At 44.5% G+C, this 22003-nt stretch overlaps 1 protein-coding gene across 4 annotated transcripts in view; it reads left to right on the plus strand.

Annotated features, from left to right (window-relative positions):
* ATP8A1 (ATPase phospholipid transporting 8A1) overlaps positions 1–22003 on the plus strand; it is a 242997-nt gene that overhangs the window by 195188 nt on the left and 25806 nt on the right. For all 4 annotated transcript variants that reach the window (XM_053252646.1, XM_053252647.1, XM_053252644.1 and 1 more), the window contains 4 exons: positions 2790–2868; positions 9134–9195; positions 10590–10646; positions 21785–21892. In XM_053252646.1, the coding sequence (XP_053108621.1) occupies positions 2790–2868; positions 9134–9195; positions 10590–10646; positions 21785–21892 (306 nt within the window). The remainder of the gene's footprint in view (positions 1–2789; positions 2869–9133; positions 9196–10589; positions 10647–21784; positions 21893–22003) is intronic.

Here is a 22003-nt window from a genome sequence, read left to right on the forward strand (position 1 = left end):
TCACGCATGAAGGACTTCAGATCCACTACATGCCTCTTCGTTGCCTACAGTGGCTCTGCCAAGGGCTCATTGATATCTCGGCGAAGATTGTCTAGATGGCTAGTTGACCTCATCCTACTCACCTACAAGATACAACAAAAGACACCACCAGGAACCATCAAAGCCCACTCCACGCGGGCTTACGCTTCTTCGGCAGCACAACCTTTCGGGAGTTGGCTTCTTAGATATCTGCAAAGTGGCCACATGGTCATCAAATCTCCTGTTTGTCAAACATTACACCATAGATGTGTGCTCTGCTGCAGAGGCTAGCTTCGGGAGAAGTGTCCTTAAATGGGTATTGCAATAGCACTACTGCACCCTCCTCCATGGGGAGCTTGCTAAACACCCACTCTTATGGCTGTCGACGGAACTCAGTCCAGATAAACAGGTTGCTCACCTGTAACTGCTGATCTGGTAGAGATCCGTCGACATCCAGAAGACCCTCCCATCCTACCCCTCGGCAGTAGTGGTGCTCTGCTATGTGCGTAATGGTACGCTTGCTGTTGCCCTTGGATCCATCAAATATGAACTCACCTGCTCGCAGGATGATCGTCCTCCACGGCAGTCGTCCAAAGAACTAAGGAACATGGCGCCTAGCCCACTCTTAAATAGCAGGCTCTGCGTGGAGGCAGGGCTTGGATGCATCGACAAGCTGAGGCATGGCTACCGCGGGGTTTCCTGCACAGGCATAGAACCCACTCTTCTGGATGTTGACAGATCTCTACCAAATCATCAGTTACAGGTGAGAAACCTGTTTTTTTCCAAATTAAGACTGGAGGACCAGTTAGAATCTAAGGCTAATTTTAGATTGTAGATCCTTGAGAGCATGATCAGCAAGTCTGTTTCTTGCTAATGTAGTTCCAGATCCACTGATGGCACTGTCTAAATAGATAATAATAATAATTCAGATTTAACACAGATGGAAATCCAAGTTTGCATATATGATTCTGACGAAAGACAAACTGAAAATTGTCTTTGTCAGATTTTACACAAATTTAAAAGCATACTAAAAAGCAAGATAAAATACTTTTTGAAACTGTGCCTTCATGATCAATAGTAGATTTGTAATTAATCAGGAAAATATATGCATATGTAATATGTAAAATGCATGTGACAGCTGTTTGTATTTTTATTGATAGACAATAGTGTTTTTGTTCTTTACAATGACTGACATCCAAACTAATGCTGCACAGTCTTGCAAGTGGGCAGGAGTGACGCTTGTGCTCCCCTCAGGGACATATTTTCAGAAAGCACAGTGGGCTTCAGAAGGAAGGACAGCATCGAAATTGCTTCTCATGAAACAGTGCAGCTTTAGTCTACATATAAACATTGACCTATTTACTCAATTGTTATTTGACAATAGATCATATTAATGAAAACAATCAAATAGTCCAAGCCTACTGAACAAATACTTTTAAATGAATGTGACAGCTACATATTTTTTTTAATTTGTGTCAATTAATTCAAATTAGGTGATTATTTGTGCTCAAATGCAATGTTTTTTGCAGAATATTTGAAGCTTCTTTTTTGGTGGATGTATTATAGCTAAAAGTTTTAATTATTGATTTTAGAAGAGCATATCTGGATTATGTATTTTACTGAATTTGTTATGAGTGAATGCTAGGAATAAATGGCTACAAACAATCTATAAAGCTAGAATAGTTGATGGAGGTTTTTGTATAGAAGATTTGGAATCATTGTTGCACTGAATGATGATGCATAGATTTGTTATGGTAAAAAGGGTTAGAGGTCATGGGGCCATGACAGAGGTTAAAGGATTAGCATTTGACAATAAGCATTGGTCAGGAAAATCGAAAACTAGGTCTAATTTTCTTGCACCCACCTGTGCTTTCTGTCAAATAAAACTTTTGGTAATGACATAGCAAGAAGGAGAGACAAAGGTTAATGAGTAACACAAGTTCAAATGTGCAAAGTATTGTGGCATAAATTGGATCATACCACCTTACATCGCTGAATAAAGTAACAAAGAACTTAGAGACATGGTGGAACATTTTTTTGAGGCAGGCAACTTAATTTCTGTTGTTTGAACAACTTAAAACTATTAATGCACATCGGTTTAACACACAAACAAAGTTATGCTTTGTAAAAGTATTTTAATTATGACATGTTGTTACCCTTTATAGGACTGAAGTGCCAAAAGCTATGCACTTATTTATTATCTCATACATATATCATATACTGTACAAAACACCAGGTTTATATATTTGAATATACATATAATATGCCATTCTTTTACAGGTGTGTAAAATATATATAACAATCATAGACAGATTTGTGTGGTAAAGATCTCTAATGCATATAAGTATATCAACAATTAATTCCTTTTTTAATATTTGAAAAAGTTATGTATTAGTCTATCCCCATTCTATGTTAATCAGAATAATAGAATAAAATACCCAAGTGCTCAATGATGTTATTAGGGCCATTTCAGTTAAATATAGCAAAGGTTGTTTTTAATTTTTGTATACTATAATAAAAATAGGATTTTTTGGATTTTTTGCAAAATAAATTAGAAGTGAACAATAATGAACACCTTTTGAGAAACATAAAAATAAATAAATTACCCATGAAGAGCTGTGAGGCAGAAAATGTCTCTCAGTTATATTAGTTCTTAGAGGTGGCCTTTTGAAAAACACATTTTCTGAATCTAACAAAAAGATAAAAAGGGTCAGAGTTCACAGAGTTGGTTTTATGACAAATGGCTCTCATGAATGTTTGTTTTCCCCTAGGTTTTCTGGGTTCATTGTTTAAATGGCCTCTTCCATTCAGTGATTCTGTTTTGGTTTCCACTAAAAGCTATCCAGTATGGTAAGTTAACGAAACACAGAATTTGCAAGTGGTATATTACTTAGCGGTATATTACTTTTAAATGATAATATCCAGAATTAGACTAAAGCAAAGTCTGTAATCTAAAGTTCTTAATAGTAATTAGATGAAAAGGTCGCTTTCTAAATAATTGTACATTTTATTTTGTTTGTTTCAGTTTGAGGAGCTAAAATTTAATTTTAAAATCAATGATATAAAGTAATGTGGTGTGATTTCAGGTACAGTATAATAGATACTTGAGGTGATCCATGTTCCCTCACAAAATGAGTTCTGCGCCTACTCAGTAACCCGCATGGAAGAATTCACTAGCACCATGAGGCACTCTTTGGCTCTGCTGATTCATGCGCATGGCACAACTGTTACTTTTGGTGGGGGAGCACCTTCTCCTCCATTCCTTCTCGGCCGCTATACCATTTGCATCATGAGGGATTAGCTCTGTTAGTTACTCAGTTCCTGTAAGGAAAATGTTTGACAATTCCTGCTTTGACCTCCAGACTGTTTCTCAGCTTCTCCTTTGGATTTCGTTTTAAATTTGTTCTCTCAGTGATTTTGCTGGCTTTTGGTCAGTGGACTGTTTCAGGTTTCTCTTTTGCATTGCGTTTTGCCGACTGTTCTAATGGACTCTAAAAAAACATTTTTAAAGTGTGCCAGGCAGAGGAATGCTACCCTCCTCTGACAGTCACGACAAGTGCTTGATTTGCCTAGGCCAGGCCTGCTCAACTTTGGCCCTCCTGCAGATGTTGGCCTTCAGCTCCCATCCTCCCTGTCTATTGGCCACTGTGGCTGGGGATGATGGGAGCTGTAGTCCAAAAATAGCTGGGTGGGCACAGTTGAGCAGCCTGGCCTAGGCGAACATCACAATGTGCAATTCTGCCAAATTTGGTTGTCTTTTTCAAAACAGACACAAAAAAAGCAGGGAGCTCTGTGGCTTTATACAAAACTTGAAACCAATGCCGAGATCGCAGTTACCATCAACTTGGACAACACCGATATTGGGCAATTGTTGACCCTTGTGATCGGGGTCTATGTTGGAGGGCTGCCCGAGATCGATACCTCAGGCACCTTCAACTGAAAGAGATCAAGGTGACTCAACATTTAAGAAGCCAAAGGCATCAGCAAGGATGATTGATGTTGACACCACAAAAAGTGGAAACATCAAAGAGGAGCCTCTCTGGACTCCTTGAAGTCAAAGCAGCGCCAGACGCCAACCAGCCAGCAATGTCGACTATGTCAGGAAAAGCTTCTACATCAACTTCAACAAAGTCCCCACACACTCCATCCCCATCAACTGTACAAAGCAGACATCAACATTTTCAAAGCACTCCGGACACTGCAAGATCCTCAACATCAGGAGCAGCACTGGCATCAACTTCAAAACCGAAGGCAGATGCTAGATCTACTCAATCTCTACCAATATCTCCTTCTCCGCCAACCCAACAATCAGTGTCAAAGTCAACAGTGTCCATGCCAACATTGACGATGTTAACGGCCAGAACACAGGAGACCCCTATTAAGACCTGGATCTCCAATGTGTCTCCTATATTGATAGACTTATCTCCAGATGTCTCTCTGGTTCAACTGTGATGATGGCTCTGACTTGAGTAGGGGAAGACATCTTTCTTTTAGGGAGATGTCACCAATTGTACATGAGAAATCTACTTCAAGAAATTTAGAATTCCTGGTGGGATTCACAGCTACCACCCCATCAGACTCTACCTTTAGAGGATTCTCCATGCATGGACTGCACCTTGATGAAGAATCAGAAATTGTTCCAGTCCTTAAGATCCCTCAGCTTCTTGTATGAGAACAACATATAGATGTTCTCCTTCCTTCTCCTGGAGGGAAAGGTACCACCATCCATGGCAAAACCTATAGACTATTTGAGCTCTCCAAGGACCTTAGATCCAGGCTACATAAAACACAATGGAGACCCTTATTTTCTACCCTCTCCTGGACTTCCATATGATTTTGATGATTACAGGATATGGAAGTGTATGAAACTGAGAAGTGATCTTGAGAAATGTTCTGCCCCTAAAGAACATGGACAATCAACCAAACCTACCACTGATTTTCCTTTCAAAAGACCAAAAAATCCTTAAATTTTTTGTTCCTAATGTACCTCCTGGAAAGGAAAGGCAGAGGGCTACTGAGCCTGATCTGGAGATTGTCCATCACTCTTCACCAGTGGAGAAATCACCCATGAAATAGAACATTCCGATAGTGAATATGACTCTACCTCTTCCTCTGAGGGGAAATCGATCCAAACAGAAAACCCCTCAGATCCCTATCATGTGAATGTCACTAATCCAACCTCAAATTCTCCTGCTGCAAAAACAAAGTCTTACAGGATACAGGTGGCTGAAATGGCCAAAGTATTAAGTTTAGAGTTGAAAGCACCAACACAAATCAAAGACCCTGTGTATGATTTTATAACCAGTTCTTTGTCATCACAACCGGCATCATCACAACCGGCATGCTACCAGACTTTGCAAATTCAGCAAGAACATACTGGGATACACCATCAGCCTCATCTACATCAAAAAGGCTAGAGAGTCTGCAGAATTCAAGAAGGGTCATAACCCTTCCTATTTAAACATCCACCACCAAAATCATTGGTAGTTGTTTGTGCCATTAGCAACAAGGGCAAGAAACACTCAGCCACAATGGATAAAGAAAGCAGAAAGCTAGATGCCATGGGCCGTAGAGTTTATTCCACTTCTTCCTTGTCTATCAAAATAACCCACTAGATGACTTTCATGGCTAAGTACAACTATTCTGCCTGGGACAGTATAAAGGATGACCTTAAAGATGTACTGGAAAAGTTTTGAGACAAGTTCAAGATAGCTCCCAACAAATCTGATGACATCACTAGGCAGCGCCTAAGTACAGCCAAACACCTGATGGAGACAGAGTCTCATGCTGTCGCAGGTGTCATGTCCTTGTAAGCCAAGCTTGGCTTACATTGACTTCCATTCAATCTGACATGAAGGGTAAAATAGAAGACCTACAATTTGAGGGAAAGGATCTCTTCTGCATGCAAACTGAGGAGACTATGGAAAAGATGGGAAAGTCCTGCTACTCAGCAAGTAGGGTTCGCTTCCAACCCATAGCAATAAGCCTACTCACAACAGTTCAGAACATATGGTAGTCAAAGGTTCCAATACAAGCAATCTGACAGGAGAAATTATAATAAGTATTTCAAGTACAATTTGGAAAAGCTATTTAACCAAGGCAAAGACAGCAACAAAAATCGAAGACACAAGATTCATCAAAGCGACTCTTTGACACCTTAGTTCACAAAATGCCTCAAGTATTCTCCCCCATCCTTTTACCATGCTTGGCATCTCATAACATCGGATACATGGGTGTTGAGCATTATAACAATTGATAATGTCATAGAATTTATCAGCTTTCTGTTTTTTTCAGGGATAAAATTTTCAGGGATAAAACCCACTCAACTCCTTCCTTAGACAAAGTTCATTCTTTACTGCAAAAAGGGGCAATAAAACCAGTTCCTCTGAAGAACTAGGAGAACGGTTTCTATTTGAGATATTTCCAAATTCCCAAAAAAGACAGAGAAATCCGCACTATCATGGACTTGCACCAATTGAACAAATATGTTCAAGTGAGAAAATTCCATATGATATCCTCTACTAGCAAGTGAAGGGTTTGTGATGCTAGACTTGAAGGATGCCTATTTCCATGTAGGAATAAGGCCCAAACACAGGCAATTCTTGAGGTTCACTCTGTGTTCAAGAATCTTCCAGTATATTGTTCTACCCTTCTGACTTTAAACAGTGCCCCATGTCTTTACAAAGTGTGTAAGCACAATAATAGTGAAACCTAAGAACACAGGACATATCCATATTCCCTTTTCTAAACGACTGGCTAGTGACCTCAAAATCAAAAGATACCCTTTGTTCCCATGTTCAGTACATCCTGGACCTCTTAGTCAGATTGGGAATAAAAGTGGCTGGGGAAAAACAGTCCTAGAACCACAAAAATGAATACAGTTCAAAGGAGCAATTTTGGACTCAGAAACAAAAAGAGCCTATCTCCTGGAAGACGGGAGTGAGTTGATCATACAACTAATCTCTATTTTCACACTCAACCCAAGACAAAGAGTACATGCCATGCAAAGGCTGTTAGGTTTGAAGGCATCTTGCACAACCACCATGACTCACACAAGGCTCAAGATGTGCCGGCTCCAAACCTGGTTTCTATCATTGTTCAGACCAAATTTAGATAGCCAGACCATGTGACTGACTCTTCCACCACCTGTGATACAATCCCTTCAGTGGTGGACCAGAATAAATTACCTCTCTGTGGGTGTTGCTTTCGAACTTTCTACCCCATCAATAACAGTGACAACAGATGCCTCCCTAAAAGGATGGAGAGCCCACTGAGCCTGATTTCATGCTCAAGGGAAATGGACTACAGCAGCAAACCCTGCATATAAACTTCTGGAATTACTGGCAGTGTTACACACCCTGAAATCTTTTCTGCCTCTAATAAAAAATTGGGTAGTGCAAGTTTTGCTGGACAATACAACAGTGATTGCCTGTCTCAATCACCAGGAAGAGACAGTCTCTTGGTTACTCTGCAATCTGACATTACAGTTATGGGAGTGGAGTATACACCATGGTTTGTATCCAATAGCCCTGCACATCAAGGTAGTGAACAATGATTTGGTAGATTCCCTGAGCAAAGACCTAGACCTCTCACAGCAACACCAGTGGGGGATAAATCCAGGGATCCTTCAGAACATCTTTTTCAGAACTGGGGAACATCATTAATAGACCTCTTCACAACCCACAACAACAGAAAATACAGCCTCTACTGTTCCAGGGTGGGCCTGGGGAAGAACTCAATGGGGGATGCCTTCCAGATGCCTTGGGGAAAAGACCTGTACTACATATTTCCTCCCTTTCCCCTGCTCACGAAAATTATGAGCAAGAGGGGACTTGCAGCATTCTTGTCACCCCATGGCGGCCCAGACAGCTGTGGTTTCCAGTTCTGCTGTGGCTGTCATGGGGACAACATCTTCGTCTTCCATACCACCAAAATCTCCTCTCACAGGGTCAGGCCACACATTCCACCACAACCTCAAGGTGCTGAACTTGACTGTCTGAAGGCTAAACTTTTAGATGATATCCTCCTAAATGAGAGGAAAGAGTCCACAAGAAGAAACTATAAATGCAAATGGAAGAAGTACACACAATATGCAGCTACCAAAGGTTTTGATCCTTACAAGGCTTCCATATGTCAAATGCTTTTATACTTAACAGGTCTAAAAAACCTCAGGACTTTCCAATGATGCTATTAATATTCATATGGCTGCAAGACATCCCAGATGGGACGGATGCACCGTATACTCCCACCCTAACTCAAAAAGATTCCTTAAGGGGATCAGTAACCTGTTTCTACTAGTCAGAGAGCCTATTTGAACCTTGGAGTCTTTCATTAGTCCTTTTATGAAATATTTTCTTTCTCAAAACAATGAGTGAAATACTTTTTAAAGCAGAAATTTTAAAATAACATTGTTAATTAACAATCTTCTATCAGAATTTAATTGACACTGTCCAGGCCCTAGGGTAGATTTGTACCAAAATGCAGGGTTGAATTTTAACTCCACAAAATAATTATGTAGTTAATTATGGATACCTCCGCCAAAAAAAACCCCTATTGTGATAAGTATTTTTTTTAATTCACTGAAAATAAATGGCAAATAGTACTTGGCTACACTTTGGATATGTTGTGTAACAAAGTTCTGGAAGTTTTCCACACCCGGCTTTTAGCCTGCATCTCCTCAGGAATGGAGGTGGTGCATTCACATTTTGGCCAGATTTACCCCAAAGTCCCTGCATATCAGGGAGCACTTCACACACAATTTGGGTTTTTCACTGCGCATTAAGAATGTATTCCGATTTATATCCAAGGTAAAAAAAAAATCCACTTTTTGCATCATTTTGGGGGGCAGCTTCAAACTCGTATTATAGCCTGGCAGTAAACTCCCGGTAAAACCTGTCTGGAAAAGCTCCTGGCAACAATGTCTGAAAAGGACAACATTGCAGAACCATAGCTTGCAAGTTTTTGCGATATATGACCTTGAGGTACAGATCTACCCCAATACAGTAGATGAGATTAATTAGGGCATCTTAGTCAATTTTGCTCTAAAAGTTCAGATATACAAATTGTTTCCATAAATAATTCCAATGTTAATAATTACCATGCTTTTATCTTACAGATACTGTATTTGCCAATGGTAAAACTTCAGATTATTTGCTTTTGGGGAACATAGTTTATACAGTAAGTATTGCTAATGTTAAACCAGTTTACATCCCAATAAGAAGAGTGAAGGAAATTTAAAAGACAATTTCCTCTAGACTAATAGAGGGTTTCCACTAGTCCTGATTCAGATGATCCGACAAATCCTGTTTTGTTGGATAAGGAATGTGTGTCAAATGAGTGCTGAGCTGCACACTCGCTCTTCCTCACCTCACACATAAAGGAATTCTGGCTTGTTAGACCATAGCTCTACATGCTGTCCAAACCAAGGAGTTATGGCGTAACTGTGGTTTGCAAACCAGGGTATGAAATTAGGATAAAATCTGGTTTGAATGACACACAGAGCTATAATAAAGCCAGAATTGTTGCATTCTAGCTCTGCACCCCAGCTGGGGGCGGGGTTGGAGGAATATGCAGGCTTGGCACTCCTTAGCTCATGTTTCCAAACTGACAAACTATGGTTCCTTGGATTGCCTGAATTAGACTTTTGTGTTAGTCTAATTTTTAGATGAAACCTTTTAGCCTGTGAAGAGTTTCTATAAAAAGGCAATTCCTAGTGGACATTGTTAACTTTGGCTGTATTACTGCTGCTGCTGCTGCTGCTGCTGCTACTACTACTACTACTACTATTTATATACCGCTCTTCAGCCAAAGTTCTCAAAGCGGTTTGCATAGAATAAATAAATACACAAGATGGCACCCTGTCCCCAAAGGGCTCACAATCTAAAAATAAACATATATAGCCTTCCCTTCCCCATCTCAGCACATAGTGAGGCGGGTCTCACTATCGGTGAGACCTGCCTCTAGAGAGTTTGCGGGGAGAGCGAGCTAAGCCCGCTCTCCCCGCAGAGGATCATTAAGCCCTCCCCGGGCGGCCGAATCAGCCACCCACATGACTGCCGCCTCAGCCCACATGACTGCTGCAGAGCTGGCGGGGGTTGGGAGTCAGCTGCCCACATGACTGCCGCGGAGCTGGCGGGGGCTTGGGAGTTCGGGGGCCACGTGGGCCCCGGGAGTTCCAGCATGCTCTGCATAAGCGCGCAGAGCATGCTGGAGAGACCCCTGAGCTGGGAGGCTGCTTTTTAGCCTCCCGGTTGGGGGTCTCCTCATGAGTTGCCACGGCGTGGAGTCGCGCCACGGCAACACACGATCCAGAAACCCCAGTTAGCGGGGCGCTCGCTCCACTAACCTGGGTTAAGGGGAGGACTTCGCAAACGGGTTAGCTGCTTGTAAACCACCGGGCTCAAGTAAATTGTTCATTTGTTCTGTGAATAATGGTTGTAATTTCTAAAACATTTTTCCACATTACAGCTTAACAATTTAATGTTAAACATATCCTTTTGTTTTGAAATTTCAATTTTCACTAATATCTGTTAAAGAAAACTAATTTTTCTCTTTTCTCTTTTGGTTTTTAGTTTGTGGTTATAACTGTGTGTTTAAAAGCTGGATTAGAGACTTCATATTGGACATTGGTAAGAAATTATTGTAAAAATAGTTAATGTTATAATATACAATCAAGTGGTACATGTGCATCTATATTATTAATTCTCCAAGACGGGCCATGTGTGGGGACATGACAGAAAGGAGGCGATTGGTGGGGAGGAGGTGATTGGCTGACAGAGGGGGAGGAGGTGATTGGCTGACAGAGGGGGAGAGAGTTCCGGAGCAGCAGGGAGTTTTGCGGGGGCGGCTGGAAAGCAGTTCGACAGTTGGCTCGGGGGCGCTGTAAAGCGGCAGGGAGCTCAGAGGCTGGGGGTGGCTTTGGGAGCTGGACAATTGGCTCTGGGGGCTGCAGGCGGCAAACGGTTGGCTAAGCTGCGCCGTGAAGTGGCAGAGAGCAGGGAGCTCGGAGGCTGTCAGGCAAGCAGGTGACAGTCCCTGGCAGCGGCAGGGGGAAGCAAGGACCATGAGACAGAGATAGAAAGACAGAGGACAGAGAGAGAGATTGAGAGAGGGGGCTGTGGGGAGAGCAAGTGAGAGAGTTACGGGGAGAGAGCGAGTAGGCAAGTTGAAGGGGCGGCAAGAGCGGGCACGAGAGTTGCGGGGGCAGCAAGAGAGTTGCGGGGTGATGAGAGCAAGCAAAGGAGTTGCAGGGGTGAGAGCGAGGGAGTTGCGGGAGCGAGAGTGAGTGAGAGAGTTGCGGGGGGAGAGCAAGCAAGAAAGTTGCAGGGGCTGAGAGAGAGTTGCGGCGGGGCAAGCAAAAGATTTGTGGGGGTGGCAAGAGCGAGCGGGAGAGTTGTGGGGGTGACAAGAGCGAGCGGGAGAGTTGCAGGGGTGGAGAGAGCGAGCAGGAGAGTTGCGGAGTGGGGAGAAAGAGAGTTGCGGGGGCAGCGAGAGCGACCGGGAGAGTTGCAGGGGTGGCGAGAGCAAGCGGGAGAGTTGCGGGGACAGAAAGAGAGAGCGGGAGAGTTGCGGGGGCAGCAAGAGCAAGCGAAGGAGTTGTGGGGGCGAGAGCTAGCGAGAGAGTTGTAGGGGGCAGCGAAAGCGAGCGAGAGAGTTGCGGGGGCCAAGAGCGAGAGAGATATTTGTGGGGGCGGCAAGTGAGAGAGTTGTGGGGGCGGCGAAAGCAAGCGGGAGAGTTGCGGGGGTGGAGAGAGAGAGCGGGAGAGTTGCAGGGCAACGAGAGCAAGCGAAGGAGTTGTGGGGGCGGCGAGAGTGAGCGGGAGAGTTGCGGGGGCGAGAGCAAGCAGGAGCGAGAGAGAGAGTTGCGGTGGGGCGAGAGCGCACGAGAGATTTGGGGGCAGAGCGATGTGGGGGGTTGTGAGAATTGTGGGGTGTGGCGAGAGAGTTGTGGGGGTGGCAAGAGTCAGCGAGAGAGTTGTGGGGAGGGATGCCACAGGCTCAGTGCACGACCGCACGGATGCTCTGTGCAGGGTCAGCTAGTTTATTATAATTCATGTTACAGAATATTTACCAATACAATAGCCATTCTTTGATGAAGAGTGGAATATACATTCATTAAATTAATAAAAATACATAATAGAAACAATACTACAATTTCCCAGCATTAAGGAGTGAGTGAACATACTGCAGAAGGCCCTTATCATGCTAATGGGTTTGATTATATTTTGAGAAGGCTATGCCTACAATGCTCTGATCAGGAAATTGAAAATTGAAAAACTCAGTGAAGGGGGTAAAGGAAGAAACATGATGATCAGTAATGAGCAACATTAGAAGGGTATGTGATGAGCAACCATTTAGAAGGGTATATATTCACATTCTTGTCCTTTCTAAGTGTCTTTCCTCATTTCCAGGTGAGATACTGCCTGTCAGAGTTGGCCATACTTAGGCGGAGCAACCAGAAGTTAGACTCTTGATGGGCAGTATATAATACGAATGAGTGGTAATTGGTACTCATTCATATTATATGCTTTTGGAAAGGTTAAAGCCTCTTCAAAATATAAATTGTGAATGACTGGGCAGAAAGTTATCAACATTTTCATAGTTGTAGTTCACAGTTACAGAATTAACTGTGTGCACTTTGAAGTAGATTCAGAGATGCACCTAGGTAATTTTGGAGACTGAACCTAAAGGCCTTTGGGGGGGCCCTCCCCCTCCCAGCTGCAAGATAAGTATCTTTCCCCCTACATACAAGCACACCCAGAAAACAGTTTGCAACACAGTTGAAGCAAGCAAGAGATCCCTCTGGGAGTCCCAGTACACACACTGTCTCTCTCTTCCCCCCTGGTGAGCTACCTCCAGACTCAGAGGGCACAGGCAGGCCCAGTCACACTCAGCCCTCAGCGGCTCTTCCCTACTACACAACAAAGTAGATCACGTGGGCAGGCTACATCGGCAGATGGGCTGCTTGCAGAGCACCTAGCGGTGGCACAGCACCACCCAGTGGTGTGACCACCACCTAGGTCCCCGGTGAGACATTTGCCTCTCTCCCCACCCCGTGGTGGAGGACCCAACTTCGGACTGGCAGTCTGGTCCAAAGGGTGCCCCTGTGTAGATTGGTCCAATAGTTTACTTTTTATGAATTTTTTAAATTACAAAAAAACCTTTTCTAAATATCAAGGATGGCTGAGCAGAAAATTCTTCAAATAATTATGGTGGGTAGTGTATGTTGGTAGCATTAAGTGTATGCAATTTGAAGGAGATTGGTCCACTGGTTTAATTTTGCACATGATCTGACAAACTCCTTTCTCTAAATAGTTCACTTGCTTAATTGTGCATTTGTTCCAGATATTTTCAGAATTATCCTCTGCAAATTTTTGTTGAATATTCTCGTAATTGTTGATGAATTCTCAGGATTGCCCACAGACTGGAGAAATGACTTGCCCTGCTCTTAATTCTCCTGTTCCCTTGATTGTTCCCCTGAATCTCCTGGTGGCGTAAAATGATAGGTAGGCAGAGACCCCAAACTTAGCACAGTCAAGGAGTGAGAAGTTGTGTGTTATCCCCTTCAACCTAATTTCTCGCTCCTTGACTGTACTTCTCGCTTCTTGACTAAAACAGTAGTTTTAGCTGAGAGACAAGAAGAGGAAAGTATGAGGAACCTTTCTTTAAACAAAACACCTAGAACCTTAATTTAACACACACACAAAACAGTCTTTGAAATTTGGAAAAGGACTGGGAGAGTCAGATATGCCTACTCAATACCCTGTTTCTGGCAGCTGATACCTTAATCCCCCACCCCACCCCGCTTATACACACAATACACACATAATCCTCAAACTCCAGCAACATACCTGCTGCTGGGGCATTTTGAAGCCTTACAGTGCCCCAAGCAATTGCAAGAGTTGGAGCCACCATTTTCCACACTAAAGAGGCAGCTTCTGTAGCTGAAACTGTTGCTAGGCAACACTGGATCTGAGTCGTGATCCGTTGAATCCATTAGAATGGGTTCTGCACCTGCACGGAAGCCTCTTGGTATCGAGTTCTACAGCTCCTTTTTGGCGTCGGCACCCCACCCCACATGACCACGTGGCTATTTAAGGCGGGAGGAAGCCCAGGCACCTCAGTTCCTTTATGACCACCGTAGCGATCGCTCGCGATTCCTGCAGCTCCTTCATTTTGGTTCCTTGCTTACTACAAATAGTTCTACTAGATTGACCCCTTTCTGACTTGGACCGTTATTTGACTATTCTCTGGATTTGTGATTTGGACTGATTGTTTACTGGATTTGACCTTGGACCGTTTCTGTTGCCTGCTGTTTTTGAGCGTTGAAAGAGTGGATGGATTTCTGGCTCTTTGACCACGGACTGTTTAAGGAGTGAGTACAATGGATACCCCTAAAGGGAAGAAAACATGTAAAGCAAAACTGCTCTCTCAGGACGGCCACAGCTTGTGCCTGATGTGCTTGGGGGAAGCCCACGTAACCTCGGCCTGCAAAGTTTGCCAGTCTTTTTCAAAGTAGACGAGGAGGAATTGGGAACTTCGCTTAAGGGCAGCTCTGTATGACGATGCCTTAACTGCGCCCTCCACCTCGTCCAAATCTCCACAAGGCGTGAGGAACCTGGGTTCGGCCCAGTCTAAAACCTCTATGCCCGCCAAGACGACCACTAAGTCCTTAGAAAGGCCTGGTGATAAGATGGCAGCCATCGAAAAACCCGCAAAACAAGCAAGAAAATTGTCTACCTCAAGTTCAACGCCATTGCCGAAGTCGTCTCAAGAGGTAGTTTTGGTTTCGGCATCAACGGCGCAACCAACATAGGAGAAATCAGTTCCATCGAAACCAAAGACACCATGCCGCTTGACATCAACATCGGTGCCAAGAGAGACATCTCCATCGAAGGCACCATGCTGCTTGACATCGACATCAATGCCGAGAGAGACATCTCCATCGAAGGCACCATGCCGCTCGACTTCGACATGGATGCCAAGAGAGACATCTCCACCGAGTCAGCAAGTGAAGCCATTGTCGGTATCGAGAGACTCATCAATTCGTCAGGATCAGTGACAACGTCGAAAGAGGCAGTATCTACGGCTACGCTGGTGTCGATGGTCACGATCCCGTTAGCCCGTGATCTGGGGCCTGCAATGACCCCGATTAGGTCCCCCTCGATGTCGAGGGATGGAGAACAGCCGTCAGCACTGAACATACCTGCTAACATCACTACTGTGACTCCTCGATTCCGGGCTCCCATGACCTTCTCTTTGGAGGAAGATGATATCTCTGGTGTGGTGACGGCTCCTTTAGACCCTCTTCTAAAGATGCTTGACTCAGCGGCTACTACCCCCTCAACTTTTCACAGTTTTCCACGCTCTGATGATGGCCAAATGCCTGTTTCGACCCTGGTTCCTGGGTTGCTGACATCCACTCAACTCACCACTCCTACACCATGGCACACTTGCGGTTTTAGCCATGCTATATCACCGTTGAAAGAAACGGCCCTACCTGGTACCGCCTCGTCTGGGGTGGCTTATGACTTCCAAGAGGACCAGGCGTGGAGACCAGCAAACTCGGTGATTCGACAGCCAGAGGATGCCATGAATTAGCCTGAATTAGGCGCTACACCACTTCGTATACATCCATTGTCAGCAGGAGACGCTCCGACTGTACCTCTAAAAACACAGAAAATGGTTTCCACTCAAAACTCCTCGGCCTATTATTACTAACAGAGGTTCCCAAACAACGGTGGGGCATTTTACCAACTCGGCAGTGCAAACAGCCCTTGACAGCATTTATTCCTCCGCCCCCTGCGTCACCAGGCATCACCAGTCGAACTCGTTCTAATTATGGCTCTGGGGATAGTCACCATGGCTCCTCCTATTTTGAATCAGATGCAGAAACTGTGGAGGTGGATCCATCCCCAGATGTGGCTACTCCAGCCCACGTTTCACCAATGGAGGAACTGAAAGCATACCACTCGCATGTGAAACAGATGGCTTCTGCGCTGGGTCTGGATCTGTCTTCTCAGCTAAAACCCATAGACGACCCAGTCTACAATTTCATGCAGCGGTCTCGATCTGCCCAACCCGTCGCTTTACCACTGCTACCCATAATGTCTAATGCAGCAAAATGCACATGGCAAGTACCACACACTTCTAGTCCCACGCTGAAGCGCTTGGAGGTCCTATACCGGGTGCAAGAACAAGATAACATGTACCTGTTCAAACATCCAATTCCAAACTCCCTAGTCATTGATTGTGCAACCAGTTCAAGGTCAGGGAGGAGACATACCACCCCAGCTGATGAGGAGAGAAAACTGGACGTTATAGGGAGAAAGTTATACTCTACCTCCTGTCTTTCCGTTAAAGTGGCAAATTACTCTGCCTGCATGGCAAAATATAGCTATTGTATTTGGGAAGATCTGGAGAAGGGCTTGGATGCACTGTCACCAGAAGAGCTTAAGCATAGATTCCGCAAAACATTGCAAAAAGCAGCAGACCTCACCTGCCAACAACTGAGCACGGCCAAACATCTGGCGGAATCAGAATCCAGATCCATCACTACAGTGATAACTCTGAGATGGCATTATGGCTTCAGTCTGCTTCCCTCCAGCAGGATATGAAAGACAAAATAGAGGGATTGCCTTTTGAGGGAAAGGGCCTTTTCTCTGAGGAGACCAATGCAACTATGGAGAAAATGAAAAAAAATCAAAGTTTACGGCCAAAACTTTTACAACTTCTGCATCTGCCTCAACATCATATGGGGGAAAGCAGAGAGCGTTTTATCGCCCGCGTCCTACATATAGACAGCAGGACCAACGGGACTACCACAAGTCTTAACAGCCTTACAATAAATGTAATACTCAACAAAAGGGCAAATTTTGGACGGGCCAACGAAAATCGGTGGAAGAAAACAAACAGCGGCTTTGAGATTCAGGACAGCCCATCGCATCACCTCGTACCGCAGTTTTACTCGCCTCCCCAGAACATCGGGGACAGCAGGGGACCGGCATACAACAACAACCAGCCGGCCCCTCTAGCCACCAATTCCATCAGGTTGGCAAGTCATGCACAAGCATGGCGCCACATAATATCAGATCGCTGGATGCTGAAAATCATCGAGCATGGTTACGCAATAGAGTTCAAAGCTCGCCCACGGTTTCGCAGCATTCGCTTCACGAAGGCAACTCCAGTGTTATGTCAAGAGGTGCAGGAACTCTTGCACAGGAAATCTGTTGTGCCAGTGCAATGGGCACAGAGATGGGAGGGGTTTTACTCCCGTTATTTTCAAATTCCGAAGAAGAATGGAGGGATATGACCAATTATAGACTTAAGACATCTAAACAAATACGTCCAAGTGAAGAAGTACCGCATGACAATGTTACAAGATATCCTACCGCTTCTGCATCAAGAGCGGTGGCTGGTGATGTTAGACCTAAAGGATGCTTACTTTCACATAGGGATCCGTCCATCCTTCCAGAAGTATCTACAGTTCACTGTATGAAATGCGGTTTACCAGTACCAAGTGCTACCATTCTGACTTTGCACTGCCCCACGTGTCTTTACAAGTGCATGGCGGTGGTGCTAGCCCACTTACGAACAAAAAGCCTGAAACTGTACCTCTTTCTCGACAATTGGCTCCTGTTGTCAAGGGACAGAAACGAGTTACTTTCACAAATACAATATATGTTGCGACTTCTCCAGGACCTAGGAATACAGGTTAACTGGAAAAAATCCAGCCTCACAACGGTGCCCATCACCACATACATTGGGGCTGTGCTAAATGCTACCCTGGGAAGGGTGTTTCTTCCAGAGAATCGTTACCAGACCATCGCGTCTCTGGTGCAACAATTTCAAAGCAACCCTTCGCAGCCAGCTCGTCAAGTACAATGCCTGTTGGGCCTAATGGCCTCTTGCAAATCTACTGTTTGATACACCTGTCTGAAGATGAGGAAGTTGCAGATGTGGTTCCTCTCCTCCTTCAACCTGCTGAGGGACAGCCCAGTAAAGTGCTTACTGGTTCCCATGCCAGTCTTACGTGCATTGTTCTGGTGGACACAAAAGACCAACCTACTCAGAGGAGTGCCCTTTCAGGCACAACCCCCGTCAGTTTGGCTCATGACGGATGCTTCCCTGCAAGGGTGGGGTGGTCATTGCAATGCCACCACGACTCAAGGCCTCTGGACAAACACACAGAGCCAACTACATATAAATTTTCTAGAACTGTTAGCAGTTTTTCAGTCAATGAAGGCCTTCCTTCCAATGCTGCAGGGCCAAGTTGTACAGTTACAGCTGGACAACACTACGGCCGTAGCCTACCTAAACAGACAGGGAGGGACAGTCTCCAGGTCTCTATGTGCCCTGAGCCTCCAGATTTGGCATTGGTGCATCAGGAACAGCATTACACCAATGGCAATCCACATCAAGGGCCCGAACAACATACTGGTGGATGGTCTCAGCCGTTCGTTCTCGACAGAAATCCAACACGAGTGGGAAATAAATGACGCTTACCTGCGCAAGATATTCCAGCTCTGGGATCACCCAGAGATCGACTTATTTGCTATGCAGCAGAACAGAAAATCAAGCTGTTCTGCTCAAGAGCGGGCCCCGACCCTCTGTCTTTGGGAGATGCCTTCCAACTGGACTGGTCGCAAAATTGGACTTACATGTTTCTCCCTTTGCCTCTTGTGGGCAGAGTTGTGGCACGCCTGCTATGAGGCCATGTGAAGTGCATCCTGATAACACCTTGGTGGCCCCGCCAAGCATGGTTTCCACATTTACTCAGACTTACTTCGAACAATTTTCAGAGACTTCCCAACCGTCCAGACCTCCTGATTCAGGAAAATGGGTGCCTTCTACATCTGGAAGTACTCACTCTGCAACTAACAGCGTGGAAGATCGACTCCTGAAACAGATCGTGCTGAATCAACGTAAACCATCTACAAGACGGAATTATGCCAGCAAGTGGAAAAGATTTGCTGTCTACACTTCTCGGCATGCTTTCCGCCCCAAAGAAGCCTCTGTCCGTGAGATCCAGCTTTATATGACCACTCTGAAAAAGGCTAAGCTTTCAAATGTATCGATTAAAGTCCACCTGGCAGCACTATCGTCCAGGCATCCAGGATGGGATGGCAAGACAGTGTTCTCCCATCCCTCCTGCAAGAGTTTCTTGAAAGTCCTTGCTAACCTGTGCCCCGCCCACATCCGCAAGCCACTTGGAGTATCTTGCTAGTCCTCTCTGCCCTGACAGAGCCCTCTTTTGAACCCATGCGTTCTGCAGCACTGAAGCTAATGTCTTTAAAGACTGCCTTCTTGGTGGCAATCACCACTGCGGGCAGGGTGAGTGAGCTTACGGCTCTCCAGATGGATGTCCCTTACGCCCGTTTCTACCCAGACAAGGTTCTCCTTCAACCTGATATCTCATTTTTACCTAAAACTGTGACTGACTTCCACATCAGTCAGGGCGTGGTATTGCCCACTTTCTTTAGGTCGCCAACCACACCACTGGAAAAGGCTCTGCATTCTTTGGATGTTCGCAAAGTGTTTCTCTATTACCTTTCTAGGACTAAGCCTTTCCAGTCATCAAAGAGACTGTTCATCTCCTATAAGGGAACGAACAAAGGGCAGGCATTATTTAGGGAGAGACTGTCACACTGGCTTGTGGAAGCCTTCTGTCTGACATACTCTCTACAGAAAGTTCAGCCTCCAAAGACCATCAAGGCACATTCCACAAGGGCTTATGGTGCTTCAGCTGCACACCTATCTGGCATATCTTTTCGAGACATTTGTAAGGCTGCTACTTGGTCTTCTGAACAACCATTTGTAAAGCACTACGCTATAGATTTGCGGTCTGCTGCGGAGGCGAATTTTGGGAGAGCTGTCCTCAAAAGGGTGTTACAATAACTCTACTGCTCCCTCCTCCTTTAGGAGCTAACTAGACACCCACTCTATTGGATTCAACGGATCACGACCCAGATAAACAGGTTGCTCACCTGTAACTGATGATCTGGTAGTGATCCATTGATATCCATTAGACCCTCCCGAACCTCCCCTCCGCAGTAGTACTTTCTGTCTGTAGTAGAACTTATCTGCTTACTCAACTGCTTCGGCGGTCTCCAAGGAACTGAGGTTCCTGCACTTCCTCCCGCCTTAAATAGCCACGTGGTCACATGGGGTGGGGCGCAGGCGCCGAAAAGGAGCTGTAGAACCCGATAGTGAGAGGCTTCCGCGTAGGCACAGAACCCACTCTAATGGATATCAATGGATCACTACCAGATCATCAGTTACAGGTGAGCAACCTGTTTTTCCTACTGAGTATGTGCAATGACTGACCTTATCACTACCATAGGCTAAACTGGGCTGATGAATCACATTTTTAATTTAAAAAACAAAAGCTACAGTCATCTAACACTACTACTAGTTCAAAGTACATATTAAACATTCCCCTTGACCTAACACATACACACACAAAATTCCCAAAAGAAATAATCTGATAAAGACCCCAGCAAAGTCTATGAGGGGAAGAGACAAAATCTGTTAACCTGCTGGAGTGACTCATCAAACTTGTATTAATAAGCCACTTATCCTTTCTACCTCAAAATAGCATGGAAGCATGCAACATCCTCAAGCTACCTCTCCCTCACAGTGAAGTTTCAAAATCAATCAATTTTTAACTATAAACCATAGCACGAACTCCTCTCTTCCCCTAAATTCTGGTTATAATGATGGAATGCAATTTGTTTGTCTCCCCTTTACATAGAGTACTACTGTGGCCCTATAATAAATAGCAATAGCAATAGCACTTACATTTATATACCGCTTTATAGCCGGAGCTCTCTAAGCGGTTTACAATGATTTTAGCATATTGCCCCCAACATTCTGGGTACTCATTTTACCGACCTCGGAAGGATGGAAGGCTGAGTCAACCTTGAGCCCCTGGTCAGGATCAAACTTGTAACCTTCTGGTTACAGGGCGGTAGTTTTACCACTGCACCACCAGGGGCTCTTTAAAGCAACTATATTATGTAGAAGACTTTATTTCTACTTTCAAAAATAAATCTCTCATATAGATTTTCAGACAGCTGTCTTCATTTATCCAATGTGGCATTTCTGTAGAACTGGGAAAGGATTAACCTTCATTTTAGTGTGAATAGAGCTACACCAATGCTAAGACTGCAAGTGCTTAAATTACCCCTTCACAAGAGGTAACTATATGCAGTGGTGCTCTTACCCCTGGACTTCAGGGCTGAAGTCCAGGGCTTCCACACACCCCTGGGGGCCTCCAAATCCTCTTTAGTCTGTCCCATGTGGTGTGGTCACTACTAGCTCTCACTGCACCAGGTGGCCGAGTCTGATTATGACCTGTGCCGGGTGCTTTAGAGACAGAGGGGGGAGTTGGGAAAGAACAATGTGGGATGGGAATATGTTAAATTGTGTGTTGAAATGTTTCTTCTAATACATATCTGTATAAACATACTTGTTTTATATTCTTACATTATTGTGACTTCAGTTGCTCTATGTGCCCTCAAGAACCCATGTGTTAAAAATACTGTGTTTGTCATGGTGTGTGTTTGTGTGCACAGAGGGATGATGCTTAACTTACAGCGGGGAGGGGAGGCTCCAAAGGCCTTTAGGCTCAAAAATTACCGAAGTGCACCTCTGACTATATGATCTTATTTATAGACTTCTAGGAACAAATATTTTCTCTCATATGTTGCTAGTTTACAGGCATTTACTAGATAACTGAATTTCTGTTTTTCATTCTTTTTTCCAGTTTAGCCATATAGCTATATGGGGCAGCATTGCACTGTGGGTAGTGTTTTTTGGAATCTACTCTTCTTTGTGGCCTCTCATTCCTATGGCACCTGATATGTCTGGTGAGGTAATGTCTGCCTTTAAACTAATTTTCAAATCTGTGCATAAAAATGTATTCTTATTTTTGTTTGAGACCTGACTGATCAAAGATTACAGCCTTATAGCCTATTACACTATT

Source organism: Hemicordylus capensis, chromosome 5 (assembly GCF_027244095.1).
Source record: "Hemicordylus capensis ecotype Gifberg chromosome 5, rHemCap1.1.pri, whole genome shotgun sequence".
NCBI lineage: Eukaryota > Metazoa > Chordata > Lepidosauria > Squamata > Cordylidae > Hemicordylus > Hemicordylus capensis.